Source organism: Nuphar pumila, chromosome 3 (genome assembly GCF_984573655.1).
Source record: "Nuphar pumila chromosome 3, dmNupPumi1.hap1.1, whole genome shotgun sequence".
In the NCBI taxonomy this organism is placed as follows: Eukaryota; Viridiplantae; Streptophyta; class Magnoliopsida; order Nymphaeales; family Nymphaeaceae; genus Nuphar; species Nuphar pumila.
Genome location: NC_143251.1, coordinates 29,259,090 through 29,287,006, shown reverse-complemented (window position 1 = coordinate 29,287,006; position 27,917 = coordinate 29,259,090). Strand labels below are relative to the sequence as shown.

The window sequence follows — 27,917 nt, the reverse complement described above, 5'->3', positions numbered from 1 at the left end:
CAGTTTAAACTAGATAATACACACAAAAACCAACAAAAAAACAAAAAAAAATCAAGAAAACACACATGCAATGTACACAAAAAAAAACCCAATAAACTGGATAATATATATGCACAAAAGCCAAGAAGGACGTAACTAACACATACAACCAATTTCAAAAAAAAAAAATCTATTATTAGTTATGCACCTATGCAAGTCAAGCCAAGTTGAACACTTGTCTGGGTTCGGTTTGCCAAGCCTATTTCACTAGTTTGAAAAAGTTCTGTACAACTAAGCCACAAGCAGTTCATCTCATTTCGCAGCCCTACTTGGGACATTGTTGGAAGTTGAAGAGCATTTCCAAAGGAATTTTGAAGAGACATTTAGTTTTCCAATTGCTGTTAGAAAACACAATCTTTAGAGGCAAACATAAGTACACCAGATCGAGGTCCATATTGAAATTCCAGATTTACAAAACCCTTTCCCAAACCAAACAGAAAGCAGGCGGCAATCCTCCAGCTTCCAACCAAAAACATAAAACTAAAAAAAAAAGAGTGAAAAACCCACAAGACGAAATTTATATAACCAACAAAAGATATAGGAAATTTTTGGTCGGCATAAAGCCACAATCCCATTACACGAAGTATACATTGTGGAAAAGAAAGAGAAGAAGGTGAGAATCAACAGACGCATGTTGGACTATTGCCAAAGACATTTTTGGGGAGAATGTCTCTACTCCATCTATTACAGACAGAAGCTCATAGCATATCATCTTGTCTATCACCTACATCACTTTCATTGCAAGAAAAGCAATCGGTTTCACATATACAACACCACAAGAAACTGAGCACAAAATCAGCAGGAAATAATAACGGCAGCATACGAAGACGAAAGCCTTGGAGACCCCCCCATATCAAAACAAATGAAAATCGTACAAAAAAGATCGTGCATATAAAATTAGACAATCATTATGAACACATGGGCCACGCTAATTAGATAATACTACAAGTACACTGTTCGCTGATGTAAGCTGTCACATAGGTACCTGTGCAGAGGGCACAAAAAATGATGAATGCACGAGCGCGTGTGCACGCATAGTTATAGATTATCAATTGTGAGTGAACTAGAGCCAAAAGGAATGCGAAGTTAAACAAATAAACAGTAATCAACAAAAATATGGTTAATAGTAGAAACTTTTGCGGTCGGCTAGTTTGAAACCTAAGTGTTGAACAAGCAGCAAAATCGGAGAAAACCAGTTCAAATAGAATCTAGGGAACCAACTGGTCGCAACAAGGCAAACTGGAAGACCTAGTTTTAGACTAAAGAAAGATATGCTCTACCAAAGGCATTGAACCTAAAACCAGCTGTCTAGCATATTAGCAAACAGTAGGAGGCATAAGAATAGTTAAAGCTTAATTAACATTTGGAAAAGCAAAAATCCAGGGAAAAAAATCCAAAATGAGACCTACTCCAACTACTTAAAGATCAGACACCTACCAAACTGTTAAAATGCAAAACTAACAGACTGTAAGTTCGAAACAAATAAAAAACAAAAAGGTTGAGCACCACACCCAACTATGGTTTCCTGTTCAACTCAATCAACTTCCTCCATCTTGCTCTCCTCGTTCCCATCATCCTCCAAGGCTGGCATGTCGAGATCCTCAGATGCGCCAACATCATCATCAATGCTCAAACCCAACTTTAACATCCGATGGATCCTTCCTCCAAAGGTGTTTGGATCATCCAGGCTGAATCCAGAAGTGAGCAGAGCAGTCTCAAATAGCAATAGCACCAAGTCCTTTACCGACTTATCATTCTTGTCGGTGTCTGCTCGCTTTCTTAGTTCATTCATTATTGCATTCTCTGGATTGATCTCCATTGTCTTCTTGCTCGACATGTATGAAGACATGCTGCTATCCCTCAGAGCCTGAGCCTTCATGATTCTTTCCATATTGGCCGTCCATCCATACTCCCCTGTCACAAGACAGCAAGGAGAATCCACAATCCTATCTGACACAACCACCTTCTCTACCTTATCACCCAATATATCCTTCATCACTTTGCATAAACCCTCAAATGCTGCCTTCGTCTCCTCCATTTTCTTCTTCTCTTCCTCAGTTTCCTCCAACTTCAACCCTTCCTTCGTTGCAGAGACCAACTTTTTCCCATCGTACTCCTTTAGCTGCCCGACTGCATATTCATCAATTGCATCTACCATGAAAAGGACTTCATATCCTTTCTTCTTCAACCTCTCCAAGAAAGGAGAATTCTCAACAGCCTTCTTGCTCTCACCACTTATGTAGTAGATGTCCTTCTGCCCTTCCTTCATCCTGGTCACATAGTCCTTCAGGCTCGTCATCTCATCGCCACTCTTTGTTGAGTGGTACCTCAGCAACTCAGCCAATTTGGCTCTGTTCTGGCTGTCCTCATGGATGCCCAACTTGAGATTCTTTGAGAAAGATTCATAGAATTTGTTGTAGTCATCCTTGTTTTCAGCAATCTCAGTGAACAGTTCAATGCATTTCTTGACCAGATTCTTCCTGATCACCTTAAGAATCTTGTTTTGTTGAAGTGTCTCCCGAGAGATGTTGAGAGGAAGATCATCTGAATCAACAACACCCTTAACAAAACCAAGAAATTCAGGGATCAGCTCTTCACAGTTGTCCATGATGAACACACGACGCACGTAAAGCTTGATATTGTTCATCTTCTTTTTTGTGTCAAACAAATCAAAAGGTGCCCGCTTGGGGACGAAAAGAATGGCCTTGAACTCAAGCTGACCTTCAACAGAGAAGTGCTTCACAGACAGATGGTCTTCCCAATCATTGGTCAGGCTCTTGTAGAAGGAAGCATACTCTTCCTTGGTGATCTCTTCTGGTTTCCTCATCCAGATAGGTTTCTGCTTGTTGATGAGAGACCACTCGTGGGAAACCTCCTTCACTTTCTTCTTCTTTTTTGTTTCCTTCTCTTCATCAACCTCCTCCACAGCTCCCTCCTCTTCTTTTTTCTCTTCTTCCTCATCATCACTCACTTCTTTCTCTGTGGTTTTCTCAGTCCACAGATTGATGGGATAACTGATGAACTCAGAATGCTTTTTCACGAGATCCTTGATCCTCCGCTCCTCCAAATATTCAAGCTGCACCCACATCCAGAACACAATGTAAGATCATCTTATGCAAGGGTAACAAGGACTGATTTTAAGAACCATTGCACAAAAGTTAAAATACATCAATTTATTATTTTAATCTACTTTTAAGAACTTTATATACTAAACCGTAATCAGCTCAAAGATCATTTTATACTTGGCTAACAAGGAATACACATAAGAAATGATGCACAAAAAAATTTAAATACAACTCATTACTTCTTAAACATTTTCTATCCTAAACATTAATCAGCTAGATCTCATCAACTTTGAACACAACGCTTTCACAAATACAACCTCATTTCAACTACAATAATAACAGTAAACTGGTTCATTTCAAGAGAAACTCTCAACAGTGGTATAACTGTATGAAACATTAAACACAAGATGCATGAAACATCAAACAATTTCAATGATCGGCCACCTGAAAAAAATCATTCAATTGATGTAACAATGATAACAATGAAAATTTATCAAATACTCCACCAAATTTAAAAAAGCAAATTGGCAGGAAAATCAAGTGGTCCAAATCTTGAATATAATTTTCCGCATTTCTCTAAAACTCCCCTGCACATATACTTGTTTTTTCAAAGAAAAAAAAACATTAATCAAAAAGACTAAAATATACCTGATCTTCCTTTAGATAGAGGATAATTTTGGTCCCCCTTCCAAGATTTTCACCAGAGACATCCCTGGTAACCATAAATGAGCCACCCGCTTGAGACTCCCAAATATACTGCTCATCATCATTATGTTTGGTGATGACAATCACCTTCTCAGCAACCAAGTAAGCAGAGTAGAAACCGACACCAAATTGACCAATCATGCTGACATCAGCTCCAGCCTGCAGTGCTTCCATAAACTCTTTTGTCCCCGACCTTGCAATTGTTCCCAAATTGTTTACCAAGTCTGAAATAATTAAATTTATGTCAATGAAAAGGAAACAAAATTAAAAAATTATGCAAGACCGCTAAAATAAAGAAAATAAACCAAATGGATTTTTACCAGATTTTGTCATGCCAATTCCACTATCAATTATGGTTAGGGTCTTGTTGACCTTGTCAGGAACCAGCCGGATGAACAGTTCAGGCTGACCATCCAGCTTGCTCTTATCTGTCAGGCTCTCGAATCTGATCTTATCCAACGCCTAAAATAATATAAGATCACATCAGCTACTTGAAGATTATACCACTATCTTCATCAAGTCACGTGATGCATGTGTAGCAACCAAAGTAGTGGAGGTTGAATATTTAATATTGCAAAATCAATATGAACAAACTACCAGGATCATACAAAATCAGTAGAAAAAAATGATAGAAACTGTTCAATAGATATTATACATATGGAATGATGTTCAATGGAGGATATACAACACGGACAAAACTTTGTATTCACAAAAATGTGGACAGTTCCTAGAACACAAAAGAATTCTATTAAAAGAATAAGTATGGTAAACATCATTTACGAGAAACACATAATTGAAGCCAAGAAACATGTTCAGAACTCGGTTGGATACTCATGTGAGAGCAACTTAACATGGATAAAATGGGTATTTTACAACATTACACAAATTAAGATTTTTCAAAAAGAAATAAAAAGAATAACACGATAGTAGAAACCATTTAAGGAAAACTTGAGGGTTAGTAAACATACCACAGCAAATTAGAGGTTACACAAAATTAGAGGTATACTTCCATTAGAGGATAGACAATCTCAAAACACAGTAACGGTAACACTATACCTGTATCATACATATTTTATATTTTGGGATCTCAATTTTGTGTAACCTCTAATTTATGGGGGTGACAAATAATCTATAGTTGAGATCCCAAAATATAAAATATGTATGGGTATTTTTCAACAAGTTACATCAGTTGCCTAGAAAGAAAGAAAACCACCCAGGAAGGAGAAGGAGCGGAAAATCAGTTTCTCCAAACCTTATTACTTCTGGAATAGACAAAACCAACCAAACTCGAAAAACGACCAATCCAAAAACAAGTTTTAGAATATGGGTACGGAAAGACACTCGATAACAACGAGGATCTCACATCATACAACAATGCAGTTCAAGTCCAGCACAGAGGGAAAGGACTAAAACCAAGAAACTCAAACACTTGGCCAGCACGGAAACAATTTCATTGTCGTTAACCTATTCCGATCGTCCAGAATATGAAACAAAGTATTCAACAACATAAGAGACGATTCCTTCAACGAAGAGACTCAAATAACATCTAAGAATCAATTTCAAGATCGCTAACGCATTCCGGTTGTTGAGAACATAAAACAAAGTACCCAAACATCACAAAAAACCGTATCTTCAATATGCGTAGAAATAGAAACATTAAAAAAAAAAAAACATATATTCACCATCAAAAAAGAAAAAAGTTCAACCCTTTAAGAACACAAGATCAAACGTTCCGATGTTGGACGATCAAGCCAGGATGTTGGTAACAACCAAAATAGAGGAAAAGCATACACCTAACACTGAACAAACATAGACTCTTTCCTTAAAAGAAACATAGGCTTTCAAGTTTCGCGTTGCGGGTAGCGACTAAAATCAAAGATCCAAAACGAAACAGCACAGAGTGAAAGGTAGGTGTTGATTGAAACAGCAAAAGAAGGGAGGCGCTCACATCGGAGGAGTTGCTGATGAGTTCACGAAGGAAGATCTCCTTGTTGCTGTAGAATGTGTTGATGATGAGGCTGAGAAGCTGGTTGATCTCCGCCTGGAAAGCGAACGTCTCGGCCTCACCAGCTCCAATCTGAACGTCCGCCATTGATGAAATCCACCAACAAAGAAGAAGAAAGATGGGCTTCGGAATCGCAGAAAGGAAGCGACGCCAGAGCCTTTTTCTTAACGTGCTAGGTTAGGGTTTGCGCGAGAAGGGTATTTATATTCAAAAGGGAACTTCTAGAGACTTCTATAACAAATTTCCACCTCTCTCTCTCTCTCTCTCTCTTCAGTCTCTTGCGTTCCCCATTTTCGTTACCTGTTTTTCCCCGTAACATAACATAAGAATGGCAATTTTCTTTTTTCTTTTTGAGCAAAACAAAAATGGCAATTACCGCACCCATTATAAAGTCCAATTTATTATATCGCCCTTACAAAAATATATACATAATTTTTATTACCTTCAATAAAATTTATTTTAAATTTAAAAGTACCAAATATTCATTATTCTTGAGGGTCCAAGATTGCTAGAGCGAAACAAGATTTGTATGAAATTTAAAAGTTGTGAGTGTTTATTTTGAATATTTTTTTATGCTCTGTCGTCTATCCTCGGCCACGAACCCCTCAATTACGCTCTTCTTATTGTTCAGCAATCGCATTATTTACTTTTTGAAAAAACAAAACAAAAAAACACCCGCAACTTTTTTGTTTATTTACAAACACGAACATAATTTTTAAGATATTATAAACACACGCCTAACTTTTGAGAATTGTCTTGTTAACTTGTAAGTAGGCCAAAAGTTAGGCACATAGTTGCCAGAAAGAAACAAGCACGAAACTGGTAAAGACATGACTTCAATATGTATAACACGCTAAGGATGTGACTGTCCAGAACAGAGAGCAGGTCACGAAACTAACAACCAGTGTTGTGAGATCGTACTCCTCAGAGCACGCTCAAGGTACTGAGGCATTGCTGTGATGCCCTCCTCATCAACCTCCGACCAGTTGTGACCAGTGACCACCGGATTTGCTGTGCTGCAGCTGCTGCTCAGTCTTCTCTGACCACCGGACGACCGGCATATCCCTCACTTCCGTACCAGCTGGGCGTGTGGTCCTTCTCTTACTGCCTCTCCTCCCACCGCGTACGCCTCAGTACTTGAGGCGTACGCCTCAGAGGCGAAGCGCAGGCTCAACGCCTCGCTTCGCCTCATCGCATTTAACAACCTTGCTAACAAGGAATCAAGATTCTAAGCATGCAATATCGGTTCTTAAACATGTTACTTGTCACAAGCTTCACCAAGGCTCATAAGTTTAGTTTTATATTGTAGAGGAGACAAAGAAGTGTCCTCAAGGGAGGCCACCCCTTGAGGCCAATAAGAAGCCTTCATTTAAAAGGCTTGTCCTATTCTTCTCTTGGTTAGCTAACGAAGAGCCACAAAAGAAGAATGGACCGATAGTCTCGGGCGGCACCTCTACTACGTCTCAATGAGCCTTGAGGGAAGGTGGCCAGCCATGGTTGGGGGCAAGGTGTCTAGCTATGGTTGCCACCTTCCTCAAGAACCAATCACATATATCCATTTGTTAAGTATCTCTCTCATAATTCAATTCAGATCTATATTTCAAAAAAATAAAATATACCCTTAGACCCATTTGAAAGTTTATTGGATACTAAAACTATCTGGATTGGATTCGACTCTTATCAAAAAATAAAAATAAAATAAAAATAATACAATATTATTTGAGGTTTCAAAACTCAAAAAATAAGAACCAAATATCAAAAATAATTTTTTTAGGATATATTACACAAAATTTATCATATGTAAAAGTATCAAAATACCCTTAAATCTCGAATTGGCCCAAATGAATCGGATCTATGTTTTGAATTAGAATTTTGAATTTGGATTTTGCTCCCACTTCTCGCATACAACTCCCTGATACACCTAAATCAAGGAGTTTCTAAACCATTGATATGAAGTATATATTTTTATAATGAAAATTTGTGGATCTTAATCGAGTCGTACTAAGGTCGTATGAAATTTCATAAACCATATTTGAATCCATATATTAATCAAACTCTTTGAGTCTGACCATATTCTAATTGAACCCTCGTGTTTATCGTCAAACCCTGGTATGGTACCGGTCGGGTCCAGGTCAAACCCAACTCATTGACAACCCTACCCTTGGGGCATGGCTTCTAGATGGTTCTAAGAAAATGAGTTTTTTTTTTTTCAGTTTTTTTAGAGAAAGTTTTAGGAAGTTTATTTTGGGTGAAGGTCATTGATTTAAAAAAAAAAACTTTGAAATTTGACTTGCCATGTTTACAGCTTTACTAATATTTTTTTTTTAGAACACCTTAAGACAATTCTCCAACCGCTACTTGGTTGTGTGAATGGTTTAGGCCTTGACAACGTCTCGGAGGTTCTTTTCAACAAGTTTTGAGACTACACAGTCTTCCCTCCAACCAGCTTTAGACTCTCCTGTCTACCGATTGGATTTTATCCCGGATCAGACCAAATCCAAATCTCTTTAGTCGAATTAACGTACGTAAACTAAAACCATTTCCAAATATAACCAATTTTGGACATGGTTTTGATATTTGCTACCAAATCAGGTGGATATCCAATTGCATGGTTTTTTTTAATCGGATTTTAATCTGGTTTGGATGTTTGCTCCCAAACCTTATCGATATCCAAATTTAATGGATAATATTCTAATCCAATTGCAGTTAATTTTCTTCATCCAAATTTGTTTAGCTAATGTCTAATTACTCAGATCTAGTATCAGTTACATAACCCAAACTTTGGCATCCTTGCTTGCTGCTAGGGATGCACACTAGCCAAGCTTGGCATGTACAAACTCAGCTTGCCCAAGGTCCTGCATGTACAGGCTCAGTTCGAGTTTTACCCGAGCTTGAGCCACTACTGCTCAGGCTCAACTCGTGCCGAGTCCGGCTCGTTTAGCTCATCCTGAGTGAAACGGGCTGAGCCAAGCCTGGCTCATTTAGCTCATCCTGAGTGAAACGGGCCAAGCTGGCCCGGGCTCAGCCCAGACTCAGTCTGTTTAGAATGTTGTATACCATTTCACTTAAATGTGTTTCATCCTTTCTAAAAAATGAGAGAGGGAGGGAGTCAACATGCCCGGGCTCGAGCCATACTAGAAACTTCAAAAATAAAGAATTACTGTAATCAAGCTCAATTGAAACCTCAGTTAGAAACTCTGTAATGCAGCTAACCTTTTACTCTAAAAATAAAAAAATGAAACAACAGGACGGATATGATAAATCCAAGCTCAAATGGACACCTTCAACAACTACAGGTTCGATTTGATAAGTCATCCTCCATATCAGACCATGAATCTCGTGTTTTTGGGCCACTCATCAAAGAAAGGGCCAGAGAGGCTGGGTTTTAGGCTCTCTGATTACTTTTACAGATTCTACAGGTCCAAAATTGAGATTTCCTTTCAACAGGTTTATTAAGACATGGGTCCCTCCAGATTCTAATTGGTGCCCAGCACAACAAAATGGCTTGACTCAAGTGAAGCGTAAGCCTCAAGCAGGTTTGCAACCAATCTTGTTGAAATTTAAGTCGAAGCCACCATTGTAACCCATCGATAACCGAATATTATAGCCTTTGGGATCGACCAATTTTTTTTCAAAATGTTGGTCCATAATATGCAAGTAACATGGCACAAGAGAAGTAAATGCATGTTACTTTCTTCCCCAACGCAACAAAGAGGACACCTATTAACCAGAGGAATGCCATTACTCGAGGTCGCTCGAGCTCCAATGTTCCAATCTAACATTCCAAAATTTTTCTGGAATGAGGCCATAGCTTCAGCGTGTCACTTGATCAATCGTATACCTAGTCGGAGGTTAGAAAAATCAGCACCATTGGAAGTTCTTCATGGGCAAAAATTCAGTCTTGAGCACCTGTGTGTATTTGGTTGCATTGTACATGTTTGGGTTGTGCCCTTCAAGCGTGATAAACTAAGCCCAAGAGCACTCAGGTGTGTGTTTCTTGGGTACAACACTAAGAGCAAAGGATATCGTTGTTATCATCTTGAAACTGATAAATTCTACGTTTCTCGTGATGTTAATTTTAATGAAAAGGCATATTTTTACAGTGAAATGCAGGGACGTGCAGGTCAGGGGGAGAATGCTCAATCAACTGCCGATATTCTTGACACATTCTTTCAAATCCGAATACATGATGATCAGTTGATCAATAACAAAATAGAAAATTTGAGAAATGATGACTTGATGATTGAGAATGAAGCCCAAGAAAATTGTGAACCTCAACCAATTTAAAATGAAGAGATCCCGGTAAGAATATCAAGGAGAGTCCTTCATCCACCTGTTCAACTACAGGACTATATTACTTATAATACTTTGGTCTATCCCATAGAAAAGTATGTTAACTACTTACAGGTTTCTCTCAAGCATGCACTCTTTGTTAGAAGTGTTGATAAACATCATGAGCCAACCTCTTATAAAGAAGCCAAAGAGCTGACTTAGTGGAGGGAAGCCATGCGTGAGGAACTGGAGGCCTTGAGAAGAAATCATACGTGGGAAGTTGTTTTCCTTCCTAAGGGGCAGCGTGTAGGGTGTAAATGGCACTATAAAATAAAGTTCAAAAGTAATGGTGACTTTGAGAGATATAAAGCCTGGCTGGTTACTAAAGGATTTACACAGACACATGGAGTGGACTATTATGAAACCTTTGCCCCTGTTGCATAGATGAATACCTTAAGAATTGTCACTACAAGAAAATTGACAATTAGCGACGGATATTGGCGACGATTTTTTTTTTGTCTCAACGTTGCGGCAGATTAGCGAGAGAAACTAATTTGTCGCTAAGTCGCAACACACGGGACTGTTAGCGACGGATTTGGAGACGAAAGTTTTTTCGTCGCTACGTAGCGACGACGTTAGTGATGGAAATATTTTGTCGCTAACTGGTCATGTAAATTTACGATGGAGTTGCGTCGGGATGAGGCCGTCGCCAAATTCGTCGCTAATTTTCCTATAAATCCCTAATCAGAGACCTTTTTTATCTTTCTTGTTTCGTCTCTTACACCCGCGCGATGCACTTCTCCGCCACTCGACGCACTTTCTGGATCGCCGCCCGCCGCCCGACCCGTCGCCCCCCGATCCGCCGCCCCCCGCCTACCGCCCGGCATCTCCCAGGTAAATCCCTCTTCTTCTTCTTTTCGGCAGGGGAGGCGCCTGCCCCTTTTATTTTTTCTGGCAGGGGGGGCGACCCCCTACCGCGTTTTGTTTTTTCCGGTAGGGGGTGACTCCTCTGCCTTGTTGTTTTATTCGGGTTGGGGGTCGCCCCCTGCTTTTCCGACAGGGGTCCCCCCCTGCCTCGTTTGTTTTTTCTGGCAGGGGGGGGGACCCCTGTCGCGTTTTGTTTTTTCCGACAAGGGGGCGACCCCCCTACCTCGTTGTTTTATTCGGGCAGGGGGTCGCCCCCCCTGCCACTTTTTTTTTTCAGGGGGGGGACCCCTGCCTCGTTGTTTTATTCGGGCAGGGGGTCCCCCCCCCCCCCACCCTACCTCGTTTGTTTTTTCCGACAGGGGGGCGACCCCCTGCCTCATTTTTTTTTCGATAGGGGGTCGCCCCCCTGCCTCATTTTTTTATTCGGGCAGGGGGTCGCCTCCCTACTTTTCTGGCAGAGGATCGCCCCCGTGCCTCTCTTTTTTCGGCAAGGGGGGCGACCCCTGCCTCATTTGTTTTTTCTGGCAGGGGGTCACCCCCTGCCTCGTTTTTTTATTCGGGCAGGGGGTCGCCTCCCTACTTTTCTGGCAGAGGATCGCCCCCGTGCCTCTCTTTTTTCGGCAAGGGGGGCGACCCCTGCCTCATTTGTTTTTTCTGGCAAGGGGTCACCCCCTGCCTCGTTTTTTTATTCGGGCAGGGGGTCGCCCCCCTGCTTTTTCGGTAGGGGGAGGGGGGCGACCCTGCCTCATTTTTTTTTCGGCACGGGGGCCGACAACTCGGGTGGCGCCCGGCGATCGTCGGGTTCATGAACCATGACATCACCCCGTGCCTGCCGCTCTGGGGGACTATCACTGCCTCTGGAGATCTTATGTTGTTGTCGTACATCGTTGGCCTACTGACTGGCTGGCTGCACTCGAGGGCGGTTTGGCCGAACGAAGAGGTGGTCGACGCCCAAGAGGCATTCCGCCTCACCAAAATCCCGACCGACTTCGATATTTATTCTAAATTTTTTCCTTTCGGCAGAGAGTGACTTCATTTTAACACAGTGTCTCTTGCAGATTTCTCAACGGATCTCGCTTGTGCCCTGCCACCCGTGATAAGTAAGTGACAAAATCAATGCAAATCGGGTAAATACTTGTGGCGAGTAAGTGATGCAAGCGCATCACATGTTATTTAATTTATTGGATGCAATACTTTACTGTTCACACACTCACTTAGTTGTTAATATCTAGGACTGCTTTTTTCGAGTTTGGAGATCATGCTGAGGATGATTTTAATGTATGAGAATAAAAGTGTTCTTATTTTTGGAGTACGGATTTCATGCTAGGCATGATAGTAGTTAGCGGGATATTGGAGTGTGTTTGTTGCAGGTACATGTTTGATATTTTTTTTATATGAATGATTTCGATGTATTGCAATATTTGATGTGATTGTATCCATGCTTGCATCTAGTTACTTGCAATTTGATTATGACTTATATGTGAAATTGTATAATGAAAACATGATTCAAATGAATGTATTGTGTTATGAATAGTTTGCACATGAAAATATTAAGTTATCAATGCATGCGTCATAATTCTTGTGCTTGTATGACATTATATATTGCATGATAAATTTGATATTTTCTTCATCATAGCATTCTGATGATTCTCTTTTAACTGGTTAGGATACTATTTGTAACATCATACGACAAAATGACTGCAAACTGTGAATGGATGTATCGTAGGATACTTGACAATGAGTTATCGCATGAATATATGGATGGTGTTGAAAGTTTTATTGAATGTATTGCAATACTTGATGTGATTGATTTGAATTATTTGAATGTATTGCAATACTTGATGTAAATGATTTGAATGTATTACAATGCTTGATGTGAATGATTTGAATATATTGTAATAATGTGAATGATTTGTAGGTATTCCAATGATTTGAATGTATTGCAATACTTGATTTGAATTATTTGAATGTATTGAAATGTATTGCATTGATGTGAATAATTTAAAACAATTTGAATGTATTGCATGACATTTTTTATTTGTTAGAATATGGTTCATGGAGCTTACAGTGGTCGTTCATCCAGTAGTAGTCAGGCTCAGCCTTCGTCTTCACGGGTTACTTTGATAGGTATATCATTTAACTAATTGGATGCTTGATTAGTTGAAATGCGCATTGTGAGAATTTCTAATGTATTTTTTTACAGATGATGTATCACCTGTACATGACCCACCTACACCAGTTGGTCATACAAGTCAAGAGCCAACAGAGGATGCAGAGTCTTCTCAGTCTGGCACAAGAAGACTCATTCGAATAATGTATATCGATAATCGACCGTAAGTATTTCATTTTCACTTATTTCATATCTTATAAATATTGTATATTGATATTTACTGTGTACCAATTCATGTGCAGCACGAGGTTTGAGTCACAAGAAGTAGTATGCGATATTAGGAATCCACTACTTCAACATCTACCAGGATCGGTCGCTCAATGGAAAGAGTATCCAAAAGAGGTGATAGACAGATTATGGTCGTCATTCATGGTATACGGTTGTTTGTCATAGTTAATGTGTTTCATATTTAATTTTTTTTATAGTCATGTCTACTAACTTTCTGAAAATATATATAGGCTTTGAATCGCTCCGCGACTATGATGGAGGAACATGATGCATGGAGGGTGTGACAGAAAGTGGTTGTCAATCGATTTGCAAACATGCTGATAATATGATGACTGCAGCAAAAAAAATATCTGACGGAATAAATGATCCAGTACAGTGGAAGGGCCATGTCCCTATTATTATCAGAAGAGATTATTGGGAGGGAATGTGCGATAAGTGGGCGGGGGATGCATTTTGAAACTGCTCAGCAAAAGCTGCACAAAATCGAGAGAAAATGCCTGAAGCCCATCTACACACAGGTGGATCTTGGACTTTTGGGAGCCACTTGAAGAAAATGGTAACTCATCAATATATATATATATATATATATATATATATATATATATATATATATATATATATATATATATATATATATATTGTCAATTTTATAAGTATTGTTGTAAACCAGTTAACTAAATCATTTATCATTTCACTTTGCAGGAAGCAGAAAAAGGAGGCATTGTGTCATACAAGGATATGTTTGTTGAAACACATAAATGTGAGACCACAGGAGAGTTCGTATCAGAGAAAGTGAGAACGACAACGATATATATTTATTGTATTAATAATCATTGTAATATATAAGTTATCATAAATATTATAATTCTTAATTATTAATGCATACTGTAAACATCATTTTGTAGGAGGCATATAAGCAACAGATGGTAGAGCGATATGTCGATGACTCTCTTCAGCATCCATCATTTTATCATGCAATATGGGTGACTGCAGCAGGTGAACCCAAAATGGGTCGTGTGTTCGGGTTTGTGAGTAATATGAACACCTCATCAGTCGTTGCTTCCTCCAGTCACGACTCACAGACTTCTCCCGTCAACATCAGCTCCAAGCATCATATTTTTTCTGATGATGATGTACGCCAGATCGTTAAGGACACAATGTGTGACTACTTCTATGAAACAATTGCCGACGTTCTCTAGGATGAGATCAACAGTTTTTTGCAGAATAGGGGAGCTTCGATTGCAGGTGCCTCTCAGGTATGAAAGTTTCATGTGATATATTGCATGTCATTACATTTCATATAACTTTGATTGCCTTAACTTAGGTGCATTGGATATAATTTATTTCAGTATATTTTGTTTATCAATACTGACCTTTTATATAATAACTTTGATTGTTTTTTTACTGCCTTAGAGCACATATGAGCATGGTAGAATCACATATACAGTTTCTTGACTACCTTAGAGCACATATGAGCACGATAAAATCACATATACAGTTTTTTAACTGCCTTAGAACATATATGAGCATGGTAGAATCACATATACAGCTTTTTGACTGCCTTAGAGCACATATGAGCATGGTAGAATTACATATACAGTTTTTTTACTGCCTTAAAGCACATATGAGCATGATAGAATCACATATAAAGTTTTTTTACTGCCTTTGAGCACATATGAGCATAATAGAATCACAAAAACATTTTTTTTACTGCCTTTAGAATACATATGAGCATGATTGAATCACATATAAAGATTTTTAACTGCCTTACATGGTAGAATCACATATACATTTTTTTGACTGCCTTAGAGCACATATGAGCATGGTAGAATCACATATACATTTTTTTGACTGCCTTAGAGCACATATGAACATGATAAAATCACATATACAATTTTTTGACTACCTTAGAACACATATGAGCATGATAGAATCACATATACAGTTATTTTGACTACTTTAGAGCACATATGTGTATGATATAATCACATATACAGTTTTTTTCCTGCCTTAGAACACATATGAGCATGATAGAATCATATATACAATTTTTTGACTGCCTTAGACTATATATGAGCATGATAGAATCACATATGCAGTTTTTTTTATTGCCTTAGAACACATATGAGCATGATATAATCACAAGTACAGTTTTTTGCCTGCCTTAGAACACATATGAGCATGATAGAATCACATATAAAGCTTTTTGACTGGCTTAGAGCACATATGAGCATGATAGAATCACATATAAAGTTTTTTTGATTGCCTTAGAACATATATGAGCATGATATAATCACATATACAGTTTTTTGTCTGCCTTAAAACATATATGAGCATGATAGAATCACATATACAGTTTTTTGACTGCCTTAGAGCACCTATGAGCATGGTAGAATCACATATAGAGTTTTTTTGACTGCCTTAGAACACATATGAGCATGATATAATCACATATATAGTTTTTTGTCTGCCTTAGAACACATATGAGCATGATAGAATCACATATAAATTTTTTTGACTACCTTAGAGCACATATGAGCATGATAGAATCACATATATAGTTTTTTTGACTGCCTTACAACACATATGAGCATGATATAATCACATATATAGTTTTTTGCCTACCTTAGAACACATATGAGCATGATAGAATCACATTTAAAGTTTTTTTACTGCCTTAGAACACATATGAGCATTGTAGAATCACATATATAGTTTTTTTACAGCACATATGAGCATGGTAGAATCTCATATAAAGTTTTTTTACTGCCTTTAGAACACATATGAGCATGATTGAATCACATATAAAGTTTTTTTACTGCCTTAGAACACATATAAGCATGATAGAATCACATATACATTTTTTTTACAGCCTTAGAGCACATATGAGCATGATTGAATCACATACAAGTTTTTTTTACTACCTTAAGAACACATATGAGCATGATAGAATCGCATATACAGTTTTTTTACTGCCTTAGAACACATATGAGCATGATACAATCACATATACAGTTTGTTTACTGCCTTAGAACACATATGAGCATGATAGAATCACATATAGAGTATAATTTATTTCAGTATATTTTGTTTATCAATACTGACCTTTCTTTTCTCGTGTAGGTTGCTGGCGATAATCAGCGTAGTGGAGCTGAAGGGACAAATCAAGACAATAAACAAGAGGATGCACGAAATCTTGGCGATGATTAGATTCATGTGGTGAATTTGTTTTACCTTCTTTTTGTTTCAAAAATGTAAATGTTGAATTGTAAATAATTAGAACTTGTGATTTTTACCGTGGATCGATTAATTGTTTTAGTTTCCTTTTATATGTATTTTGATGTGTATTTTGTTTTTTATTCATAGGAAATATAAATTTTATCACGAGAATTTTTTTCTCGATATTTAATGTAATAACCACAATTTCTCCATTAAAATTTTTAATATTTTAGGCGTAATATGGGCGGATTTGGGAACGGATCCAAGTTTCGGATCCAGAACCCATGCCTAAGTACTACCTCTTATACATATAAACCTATTAAATATATGTATATATATACATAAATAGAAAATAAATAAAATATATATATCATTAGGTAGGGTTTTGGATCCAACTATGGATCCACATTTTTAAATAAGACCCGGATCCAACACATTGTTGGATCCCGAGTGCGGGTCGCGGGTTTCGGCCCTCAAACTGGGTCGCGTGATGAGTAGCGATAAAGAAGAAAAAAATTGGGGTTCGGGTTCTGAAAGAACCCTAACACGATTTTGGCAAAAAAGGGGGGGGGGGGGGGGTGAAGCCGCCAAGAGAAAAAAAAATAGGTTCTCCCTCCTTCCTTTTTGGAAGGAGGGGGAAGGGGTCGCTCATCTTCAAAAGGGGGGGGGGGGGTCTTGCCTCTCGTCGGCCCTTTGCATCTCTCACAGCCTCTCATCTCGTTGCACCTCTCCCGCTCGGTCTTCACCTCCCCCTCGACTCCTCTTTACCCTTCGGATCGATCTCCAAGCTCCGGCCTGCAACTCGAAGCCTTGCCGGAGACGCCGATCTTCCCTCGTGGTTGCCGCAACCTCTTCGCCGGAAAATGGTAGGATTCTGTACCTTTGCTTTCGGGTGATTGAGTGGGCACGTATGGGTGTGGGAGTCCAAGAACCTCAAATCAGATGAAAGTCCTTTTTCTTTCTATTCTTCAGATTGAGATACCGATGAAGGGTGCCGGTAAACCCTAAACCGAAAACCCCAGACCCATGATTTGGGGGTTTAGGATTTTTAATACACCCTAAATTGAAAACCCCAAACCCATGATTTGGGGGTTTCAGATTCTTAATACAGTGTTGTCAAACCCTAAACCGAAAACCCCAAGTTCATGATTTGGGGGTTTCAGATCTTTGATATGGAGAGGGGGGGGGGGGGTAAGTTCTTCTTTTCATGTTGTAGGTCTTACTGCCATTTTTATTTGTTTTGTGTATTAAGTGTGTTCGAGTAGTCGATGTGGGTTTGCCGAAAATCCCAGACCTTCGATTTGGGGATTTCAGACTTCGGTTAGTAGGGTTAACCTTTGAATTAGTTGGCGTTAATGATGTTTGAAAAAAAACAAAACAAAAGGGGGTCTTGGGCAAGCTAATCCTACCTAGCAGAGCCTTTAGGGCTTAAGTTACAACCAATTTGAATGATGATTAGTCTTAATGATATTGGTGCTAACATCACTTGTAATATGGTGGTTAACTCTCATTTAATTTCCTTTAGAATTATAGCAGTGTTTAAGGATGTCCTTGACCAGTCGTTCTGTTCTGTTAGCCCTGGTGGTCATACAGTGAAGTCAGGAATCCTATTACTGCTTTCAAAATGTTTTGCTATTATTTGAGATGCACTAGAAACCTTTGTATTTTATTTATTAATATGGTTAGCAATTGATATTGTATCCAATTTGATGGTAGAAAGTAGAACGTTGATAACAATAGTTACTTGCTCTGGAATGCATCAAAAAAAATTGTGTCCAATCTTCAATTGTATCCATATTGTATTGCTGCAGTACACACTTAGTTGGTATGCATTTTGTTGCACACATTATTGTGCACCCACAAAAATATGTATATGTTTTCTGTTGCGACATTAGTAACAGAATGGACTCCCTCTTTGATATGTTCTGCTACATATACATAGATAATTAAATATGTGCTTTCCCATTGTTGTCATGACTATACATGTGCCCATACCATGCGCATGGGAGCCGAACCCTTTCTCAGGAAGCTGACCCATAGTGCATTATGTCATACCTGAAAGACCAGAGAGTCGACCTTGGCATAACATGAGTCAGTCCTTGGTTGCCCGTGTTTTGGCATTGTGCTTATAGCTGAAACTGGGTGATATTATACATCAGTGAAAAACTGTGTTTAGATCTTTACTGCCATTAAGAATTTTGATTCACTATGAAAATTGCATATGAGCATTCTACTCGTAGTTACAAATACGTGATGCTACCCATTTGTGAAACACTATGTTTTAATTGTAACTTGATATAGAAATGGGTGTAGGTGCAATTTGGTTATATCTAAAATTTTGTCATGTAAACTGCTGACATTCAAATCTGGAAATGTCTGAGTTTTGACTGCTTTCTATAGAAGAGCTATAAGACATATTATTGAAATGTCATTTATTGAAATTGTTTGTTGCATGCAGTCAAGTTATGTGAATTGCTTTCCTTTGTCCACTGTGAATTCAAAATGAATGATAGGGAGTTTGGTAATCTGGCCTAATTGGGCAATATAAATTGGGTACCTCATGCAGGTACTTTGGTTAATGAGCTTGCACTCAATGTCAATAACACTGGTGAGAAAATTTAAGGTTAATTTTGTGTATTTGACTGGTTTAAAGGCACCGGAGCACTCTGAGTGGGTTTATGCAATAAATATGAAAAAAAAATGGATGTATGTGTACCTTGGCAAAATGACTAAGGTTGAGAACTTACTACTATGGTAGTAGGAGGTAGATGGGGAAACGCCCTATACTTCGGGAAAATAATTAAATGAAAGAATTAACTCACTCAGATTCGGGCTTACCTTGGAGAGGGTAGGTGGTACAAAACTCTGGGGACGTGTTTTCCTGATTCGAGCTAAAATGACTGTTGATCCCCAGTCCTCGGAGTTGGGGGGGACTCGGACTACCAATATGTCCTAGGTGATAGCTCTTTGTTCTTCTGCAGAAGTTAGGGATGCATCTTGTTTTGGTTTTGGCCTTTGGTAGGTTCTCTCGGTCACTGGCCGCTCTCTTGGGATTTCAGTCTCAGTTAGAATGTTTGAGTTAATAAAACACCCTTGAATAATATACCCCCGAACGTTCTCTTCTGTGATGGTCACCTTGGCCCGCGAGTACCCGCGGGATAAATAAAGATAAACATTAATTAACACAATTTAGGTATCACACTAAGTAGTATGATTGAAACTTGTAGTTACAGTTCAATATCTCTTCCTGAATGTAGTTCTTTACCTGCAATATACTTTAGAAATTGTAATATGTGAGATGTTTGAATCTTGTTGATGTGTAGCTAAATGTTATCCCTGCAAATGTTGTAGTTGTTGGTTAAATGAAATACATGTTGCTATTGTTGTATAATTTCTTTATTTGATCCTGTATATGCTGAAAAATCACTCACAACACCACATCACATACTTGACACATGATATATCTGAAAGAAAAGTTATAAGAATTCCTACTTAGACGTGGTAGTCTATTTCCTATAATTTTTATCATTTTCAGGAGAAGAGTAGAGTTTATGAGCGACTGCGGGATGAGGCATCGATCGAGGCTTGATTTACTTGTTCTTGGGAGGTCCTACTTACTTTTCGATGTGATTTTGTTTGAGACTTATAATGTGGAAACTCTGATGATTGATTCTATTATTACTGAAATAATAATAAATGATGTGGTTTGCTTTTTACCTTCCTGTATCGTTCCGAAATGTTTAACCTTGGAATTATTATTTTTCGCGGTTATATATATATATAAAAGTTCTCAAAATTTGGGTTAAAATTTCGGGGCGTTATATTTAATTTTTAAATATTTTTTAAAATTTTTTTACTTGTCAGTGTAGGATTAGCGACGGATATATCCGTCGCTAATTACTATTAGCATTGAATATAGCGATGAATTAGCGACGACTATACATTCGTCGCAAAACCAAAGTCGTCGTATTGTAACGACGACCTTGCTATGGATGTTGACATTCGTTATTCCGTCGCAACTTAGCGACAGAACTGGCGACAAATACAGTTCGTCGTTACTTAGCGACGGAATGGGCGACAGATATATTCCGTCGCTAATTAGCATCGAAAAATTCGTGATAAAATGCTAAGCTGTTTAGCGACGGATTAGCATCAGATTAGTGATGGATTTAGGTCATCGCTAATCCATAGGTTTCTTGTGGTGTGTTCTATCTATGGCATGCAATTTCAAGTGGTCTCTCCATCAACTTGATGTCAAAAATGTTTTCTTACAAGGAGAATTGAATGAGGAGGTGTACTTGGAATTGTCTCCTGGTCATTCTGATGAAGGAAAAGGAAGTGTTTGTAGACTTAATAAGGCTATTTATGGGCTTAAGCAGTCTCTAAGAGCCTGTTATGCCAAACTAAGTCAAGCTCTTGAAAAATGGTACTTCATAAGGTGTAAGTCTGACAATACTCTGTTTGTAAAGAAAAATGGTAAAGATATTACCATTGTGCTTGTCTATGTGGATGACTTAGTTATTACAGGCAATAGTTCACATGAAATTGATAGGTTAAAAAGACATTTATATGCCACCTTGATATAAAAGATCTTGGTCATCTGAAATACTTTTTAGGTATAGAGATTGCTCAATCCTATAAAGGTCTCTACTTAAGCCAAAGGAAGTATGCTCTCGATTTGTTAAAAGAGACTGAAAAGTTGGCATTTAAACCTGTTGAAACTCCTCTTGAAGCCAACCATAAAACCGATGCATCAGAAGAAAATCCTAAGGTTGACAAGGGCAGATTTCAAAGGTTAGTAGGAAAACTCATATATCTTACTGTCACTCGTCCTGACATTGCTTTTGCTGTTAGCTTGGTAAGCAGATACATGAATGAACCCAAGGAATCTCATTTAAGGATGGTGGATCGAATTCTCAGATATATTAAAGGTCATTTCAGTCAAGGTATATGGTTTAAAAGCCATAGAAATATCAAAATTGAAGGATATTGTGATGCTGATTGGGCTGGGGATATTAGTGACAGAAGATCTACATCGGGATATTATATATTTGTAGGAGGTAATCTTGTGGCTTGGAAAAGTAAGAAGCAGGGAGTTGTGGCTCGATCCCGTGCTGAGGCAGAGTATAGAGCAATGGCGTCTGCAATCAACGAATTAGTATGGACAAGGAGTGTACTTTGCGAGTTGGGCTTTGAGACTCAAAATGACATTAATCTTCACTGCGACAACAAAGCTGCAATATATATTGCTGCTAATCCTGTTTTTTATGAGAGGACAAAACATATAGAGATTTATCTCCATTATGTCCGAGAAAAAGTCACTGCTGGTGAAATCTGCACTCCTTACATCAAGAGTGATATTCAAATAGTAGACGGATTTATAAAGGGAATCTCCAAAGCACAACTTCAATCATCTCTATCCAAGTGGGAATGTCTTGATCTGTATACCCCACTTAAGGAGGAGTGTTGAAAAGGAAATCTCAAGTTTTTAGGAAAACACGGGTGTCTTTCCTATTCATGCTTATCCATTGCTCTCGCTTATCCTTGTTATATCTTCCCTATATCTTTTGGATAGAGTTACCCTCTTTATCAAGGATATCATTGGAGATCTGTTATGATTATCTTCTTATGCCTATATAAGGCCCTGATCATGTTGTTTAGAAAGTAGAAAATATGTGTGCTGAATAAGAATTGCTCCCTTTGTTTTCCCGTGGATGTAGACCCTCATGGTTGAACCACGTTAATCATTGTTTTTCTTATCTTCTTGCTGTGCAAAATTCATCAAAACCCTTCTTCTTGCGTATATGCTTCAGTTGATTCATGATGCAGGGTTCTGAATCGGGGTGCACTCCACCAACAAATCTTGTCTTGATCATATGAAGGGCATTTAGAAGGCCAAATCAGGCTTTAGGGCAATGCTTCTCAATTGAAATCCAAATTAGATCATTGCAAGTTTAGATTTAGGGATCCTGATTTAATGGTGTGTTTGCTTTTGAATTTTATTTTGAAAGATAGGGACTATGTTATATGGAAAGATAAGCCACCTTATTGGTACTTTGTTTCTCAACCACTGTAGGTCATGTCTACTAGGTACAGGAGGGAAGCTTTAATCTCCCATCTTGATTATAAAATAATACCTATGAGATCGTCATCGTTGCGTGTAGGCCAACTAAAGGAAAACCCTTGACTTACATTTCTCAATCTGAGAGGTACGGCGATAAGGAGAGATCGTTAACTTCATTGTCTTTTTATTTCCCTTCTTCATTTCCCTTGCATATATCATTGACCTACTTTGCAGCAAGCACGGTGAAAAACGCACTAGGGATGAAGTCCTTCAATAGGAGCCTCCTCAAGGATGAAAGCTCATATGAGAGGAAGGTAACACCATCCGTGATGCTCCCACTGAGCCCGAGACCATGGACATGTGTGATCGACCTACCTGTCCCTCACACACACACACACACATTTGTCTAGCATTTTCTCACTATGTTATTCTCATAATACACAAACATGCAGAAAATTTTCATTTGGAAAGGTTATTATATCAAAACTTATAATACTCAAACTTTTCTTTTCTTATGAGATTTTTTCTTGCTTCCAAACCTGCTCTTTAGTTTGTTATAACATGGTATCCTTTGTCACTTTCCTTGGAGAATCAATACAAAGCGACGTGATTAAAACACGACAATAATGCCCACATTTTTCTCAAGCCATTTAATCTTTTCTTGCCTTTTCACCAGCAAAATATCACTAATAAAAAATAAAAAACAATTTTAATAAATTACAATTGAAATGTTTCTATAAAATAATCTTTGTTGACATTTAAATTTTTATAACCTAGATGAAGTATTGTGTTTCTTTATTAAAAAAAGGCTTGAAAACATCTCACAAAAAAAAATTAAAGTTTGTTTCAAATATATAGAATATATATATGAAAAAATATATGGTGGTTTTTTACCATGATACCATTCTGTGGTGCACACTCTTATTTTGTATAGACCTATCTACAGAATGGTAAATCTAACTGTATGTATGCGTTTAGTATAGATTATTTACTATATCAAAATGTTATATCACGTCTAATACACCATAGGATTCTATTTTTGAGATGGTGAAATCAAACGTTCACAATTCATAAAAGGGTGGTTTAAATTAAGCCAATATTAACACATGAACATTATACATAAAACATGTTAAACAATATTCAATAGTTAGATTTTGTATTTGAAGCGTAGATCTATGTAAATCAAGTGGGGACCACTATAGGCTATGACATTATAGTACCACCATAAAAGTACTATATATACGTAGTAGTAGGACTGAGAGTGTTTTTTAGTTTCATTAGGGGTCTTTATGTGTGATGACTTGTAAATCAAATAATATAAATGAAGGCAATGGTGAGAGTGAGAAAGAGAGGAAAATTTTTCTCATGTCCATTTTAGTTTGTTATAACATGGAATCCTATGCCACTTTCCTTGGAGAATCAATACAGAGTGACATATTCTTAAAACACGGCAATAATGCCCACCTTTTCTCAAGTCATTGATTTTTTTTTCTCAATTTTTCATCAGCAAAATATTGCAATAAAATTAATAAAAAAATACAAATTATATAAAAAGAATTCTGAGATATAATATTTGTCGATGTTTACATTTTTATAACCTAGATAAAGGATTGTGTTTCTTTACCTAAAAAAAAACTTGAAAACATCTCACAATAAATTTAAATCTTGTTCTAAAAATTTAGAATATATATGGAAAAATATATGGTGGTTTTCTATCATGATACCATACGGTGGTACACTCTTATTTGTATAAATCTGGCTACCGAATGGTAAATCTGACTATACATATATGATTACCATGGTTTATTTACTATATCAAAATATTGTTATATCATGTCTAATACACTATAAGATTCTATTTTTGAGATAGTGAAAATCAACGGTTCACAATTCATGAAAGTCAACTTTGAACATAATAAATAAAACGTGCTAAACAAGATCCGATGGCTATATTATATGTTTGGAGCTTATATTTATGTAAATCAAGTAGGTATCATTATAAGCTATGCATTACAATACCACCATAAAAGCACTATATATGGGAGCAGAAAGTGGGTGTTTTTTGGTTTCTTTGAGGGTCTTTATGTGTGATGGATTGTAAATCAAATAATATAAATGAAGACAATGACAAACAAGAAAGTGAGAAATTCTTGTCATATCCATTTTAGTCTCTTATAACATGGTATCCTTTGCCACTTCCACCGGAGAATCAATGCATAGTGACATGTTTAAAGCACGACAATAATGCTCATCATTTTCTCAAGTCACTGATTTTTTTTCACCTTTTCACCAATACAATATCACCAATAAATTTAATAAAAAATAAAAATGTATTTTTTTAAAATAAAAATAAAATGTTTTTGGAAAATAATCATTTTTGATGTTTAAATTTTTATAACCTAAATGAAGTATCGTGTTTCTTTGTTAAAAAAAACTTGAAAACATCTCACAATAAATTTAAATTTGTTTCAAAAATCTAAAGTATATATATGGAAAATTATATAGTGGTTTTGTACCATGATAACATAAGGTGTAAATACTCTTATTTATATAGATCTAGTTATGGAATGATAAATCTAACTGTATAGATGTGTTTAGCATGGCTTATTTAGTATATTAAAATGTTATATCATGTCTCATACACCATAATATTCTATTTTGAGATAGTGAAAATCAACGGTTCACAATTCATGAAAATAAGGGTGGTTTAAAAATGATATAAAACATCATATTCAAGTCAACTTTAACTAACGGATGAACATCATAAATAGAACATGTTAAACAATATCCAATGGTTATATTTTGTGTTTGGATCTTAGATCTATGTAAATCAAGTGGATACCACTATAAGTTATTGTTGTACAGTACCATCATAGAAACACTATATATATATATATATATATATATGAGAGAGTGTTTTCCGGTTTCTTCAGAGTTCTTTATGCATGATGGCTCTTAAATCAAATAATATGAATGGAGACAATGGCGAGCAATAAAGATAGAGAGGGAACTTCTTTTCATGTCCATTTTAATTTGTCATAACATGGTATGCTTTGCCACTTCCCTCAGAGAATCAATGTAGAGTGACATATGGTTAAAATGTGACAATAATGGCCACATTTTTCTCAAGCCATTGATTTGTTTTCTCGCCTTTTTATCATTAAAATTTTGCCAGTAAAATTAATAAAAAAATTGACATAAATATTTTAAAAAATTAGAATGTTTGTGGAAAACAATCTTTGTTGACGTTTAAATTTTTATAACCTAAATAAAGTATCATGTTTATTTATTTAAAAAGAGGGCTTAAAAACATCTCCTAATAAATTTAAATTTTGTTTGAAAAAATTAGAATATATATGTGGGAAAATATATGGTGGTTCTATACCATGATAAGTTGCAGTGGTACGCACTCTTATTTGTATAGATCTAGCAACAGAATAAGGGTCCTTACGTGTGATGGATCGCAAATCAAGTAATATAAATGAAGACAATGACGAGCATGAAAGAGAGAGAGAAATTTGTCTCATGTCCATTTTATTTTGTTATAACATGGTATACTATTCCATTTCCCTGGAGAATGAATGCAAAGTTGTTATAACATGGTATATTATCTTAAAACATGATAATAATGGCCACCTTTTCCTCAAGTCGTTGATTTTTTTTCTCACTTTTCATCAACAAACTATCTCCAATAAAATCAATAAATTTTTTTTTTTAAATAAAAATATTATTTTTTTGAAAAATAGCCTTTTTTAATGTTTAAATTTTTATAATCTAAATAAATTATTGTGTTTCTTTGTTTAAAACAAATCTTGAAAACATCTCACAATAAAAAAAAAATTGTTTAAACAATTTAGAATATATATGGATGGTGGTCCACACTCTTATTTGTATCGATTTAGCTACCAAATGATAAATCTGACAATACAAATGTGTTTATCATGGTTTATTTACTTTATCATGTCTAATACACCATGAGATTCTATTTTATAGATATTGCAAATCAACGGTTCATAATTCATGAAAATAAGGGTGGTTTAAAAATAATATAAAACATCATGCTCAAGTCAACTTTAACTCATCAACATAATAAATGAAACATGCTAAACAAGATCTAATGATTATTTTCTATGTTTGGAGCTTAGATCAATGTAAATCAAATAGGTACCACTATAAACTATGACATTACATTACCATAGGAGCAAGAGTCAGTGTTTTTGGGTTTCTTTAGGGGTCTTTATGTGTGATAACTCGTAAATCAAATAATATAAACTAAGGCAATGACAAGCAGGAAAGAGAGAGAGAGGGAAATTTTTGTCATGCCATTTTAGTTTGTTGTAACATGTTATCCTTTGTTGTTTGTGCAAAATAATAAAAAATAAAAATAGATATTTTAAAATAAAAAATAAGTTGTTCATGGAAATAATCTTTGTTGACATTTAAATGTTTATAAACAAAATAAAGTATTGTGTTTCTTTATTTAAAAAAAAAATAAAAACATATCACAATAAATTTAAATGTTGTTAAAAAAAATTAGAATATAAATGTGGGAAAATATATGATGGTTTTGTGCCATGATACCATAGGATGGTACATACTCTTATTTGTATAGATCTAGTACATTTGTGTTTAGCATAATTTATTTATTATATCAAAATGTTATATCATGTCTAATACAATATACATTTATATTTTTGAGATAGTGAAAATCGACAGTTCATAATTCATGAAAAATAGTCATGGTTTAAAAATGGTATAAACATCATATTCAAGTCAACTTTAACACATGAACATAATATATAGAATAAACAAGATCCAATGGTTAGATTTTGTGTTTGGAGCTTAGATCTATGAGAATCAAGTGGGTACCACTGTAACCTATAGTAGCACATTATTACCATACAAGCACTATATATATAGAAATAGAAACCAACAAAATGGGCATGATGCTAAATGAAATATTCTATTTATTTTTCAATGTTTTTTTTTAAATTTCAATCCTATAGATGCATTATGCATAATTCATTTACAAGAAACCAACACTTGGATCTTGCATTTTGAATAAAAAAAAGGTATTTGGAGTCTCACAAATTTATGAAAATTGTAGGCCATTGATTTTTGAAACCTTATAAAAACCTATTCATGCCTCATAATCAAATACTCCAATAAGTGATTCATATAAAAACAAGCATACAGATGCAGTCAAAATTTATAAAAAACACC

At 36.5% G+C, this 27,917-nt stretch overlaps 1 protein-coding gene across 1 annotated transcript; it reads right to left on the bottom strand.

Moving 5' to 3' along the window:
* Positions 1-1,370: 1,370 nt before the first annotated feature.
* Positions 1,371-6,116, bottom strand: LOC149842445 (heat shock protein 83-like). Its single transcript, XM_089999176.1, has 4 exons — positions 5,758-6,116; positions 4,130-4,271; positions 3,753-4,033; positions 1,371-3,115 (listed from the first exon to the last, which is right to left on the bottom strand). The coding sequence occupies exons 1-4, from the start codon at positions 5,899-5,901 to the stop codon at positions 1,574-1,576; spliced, it is 2,109 nt and encodes a 702-aa protein (XP_089855302.1). The 5' UTR covers positions 5,902-6,116; the 3' UTR covers positions 1,371-1,573.
* Between the last annotated feature and the right edge of the window lie 21,801 nt (positions 6,117-27,917).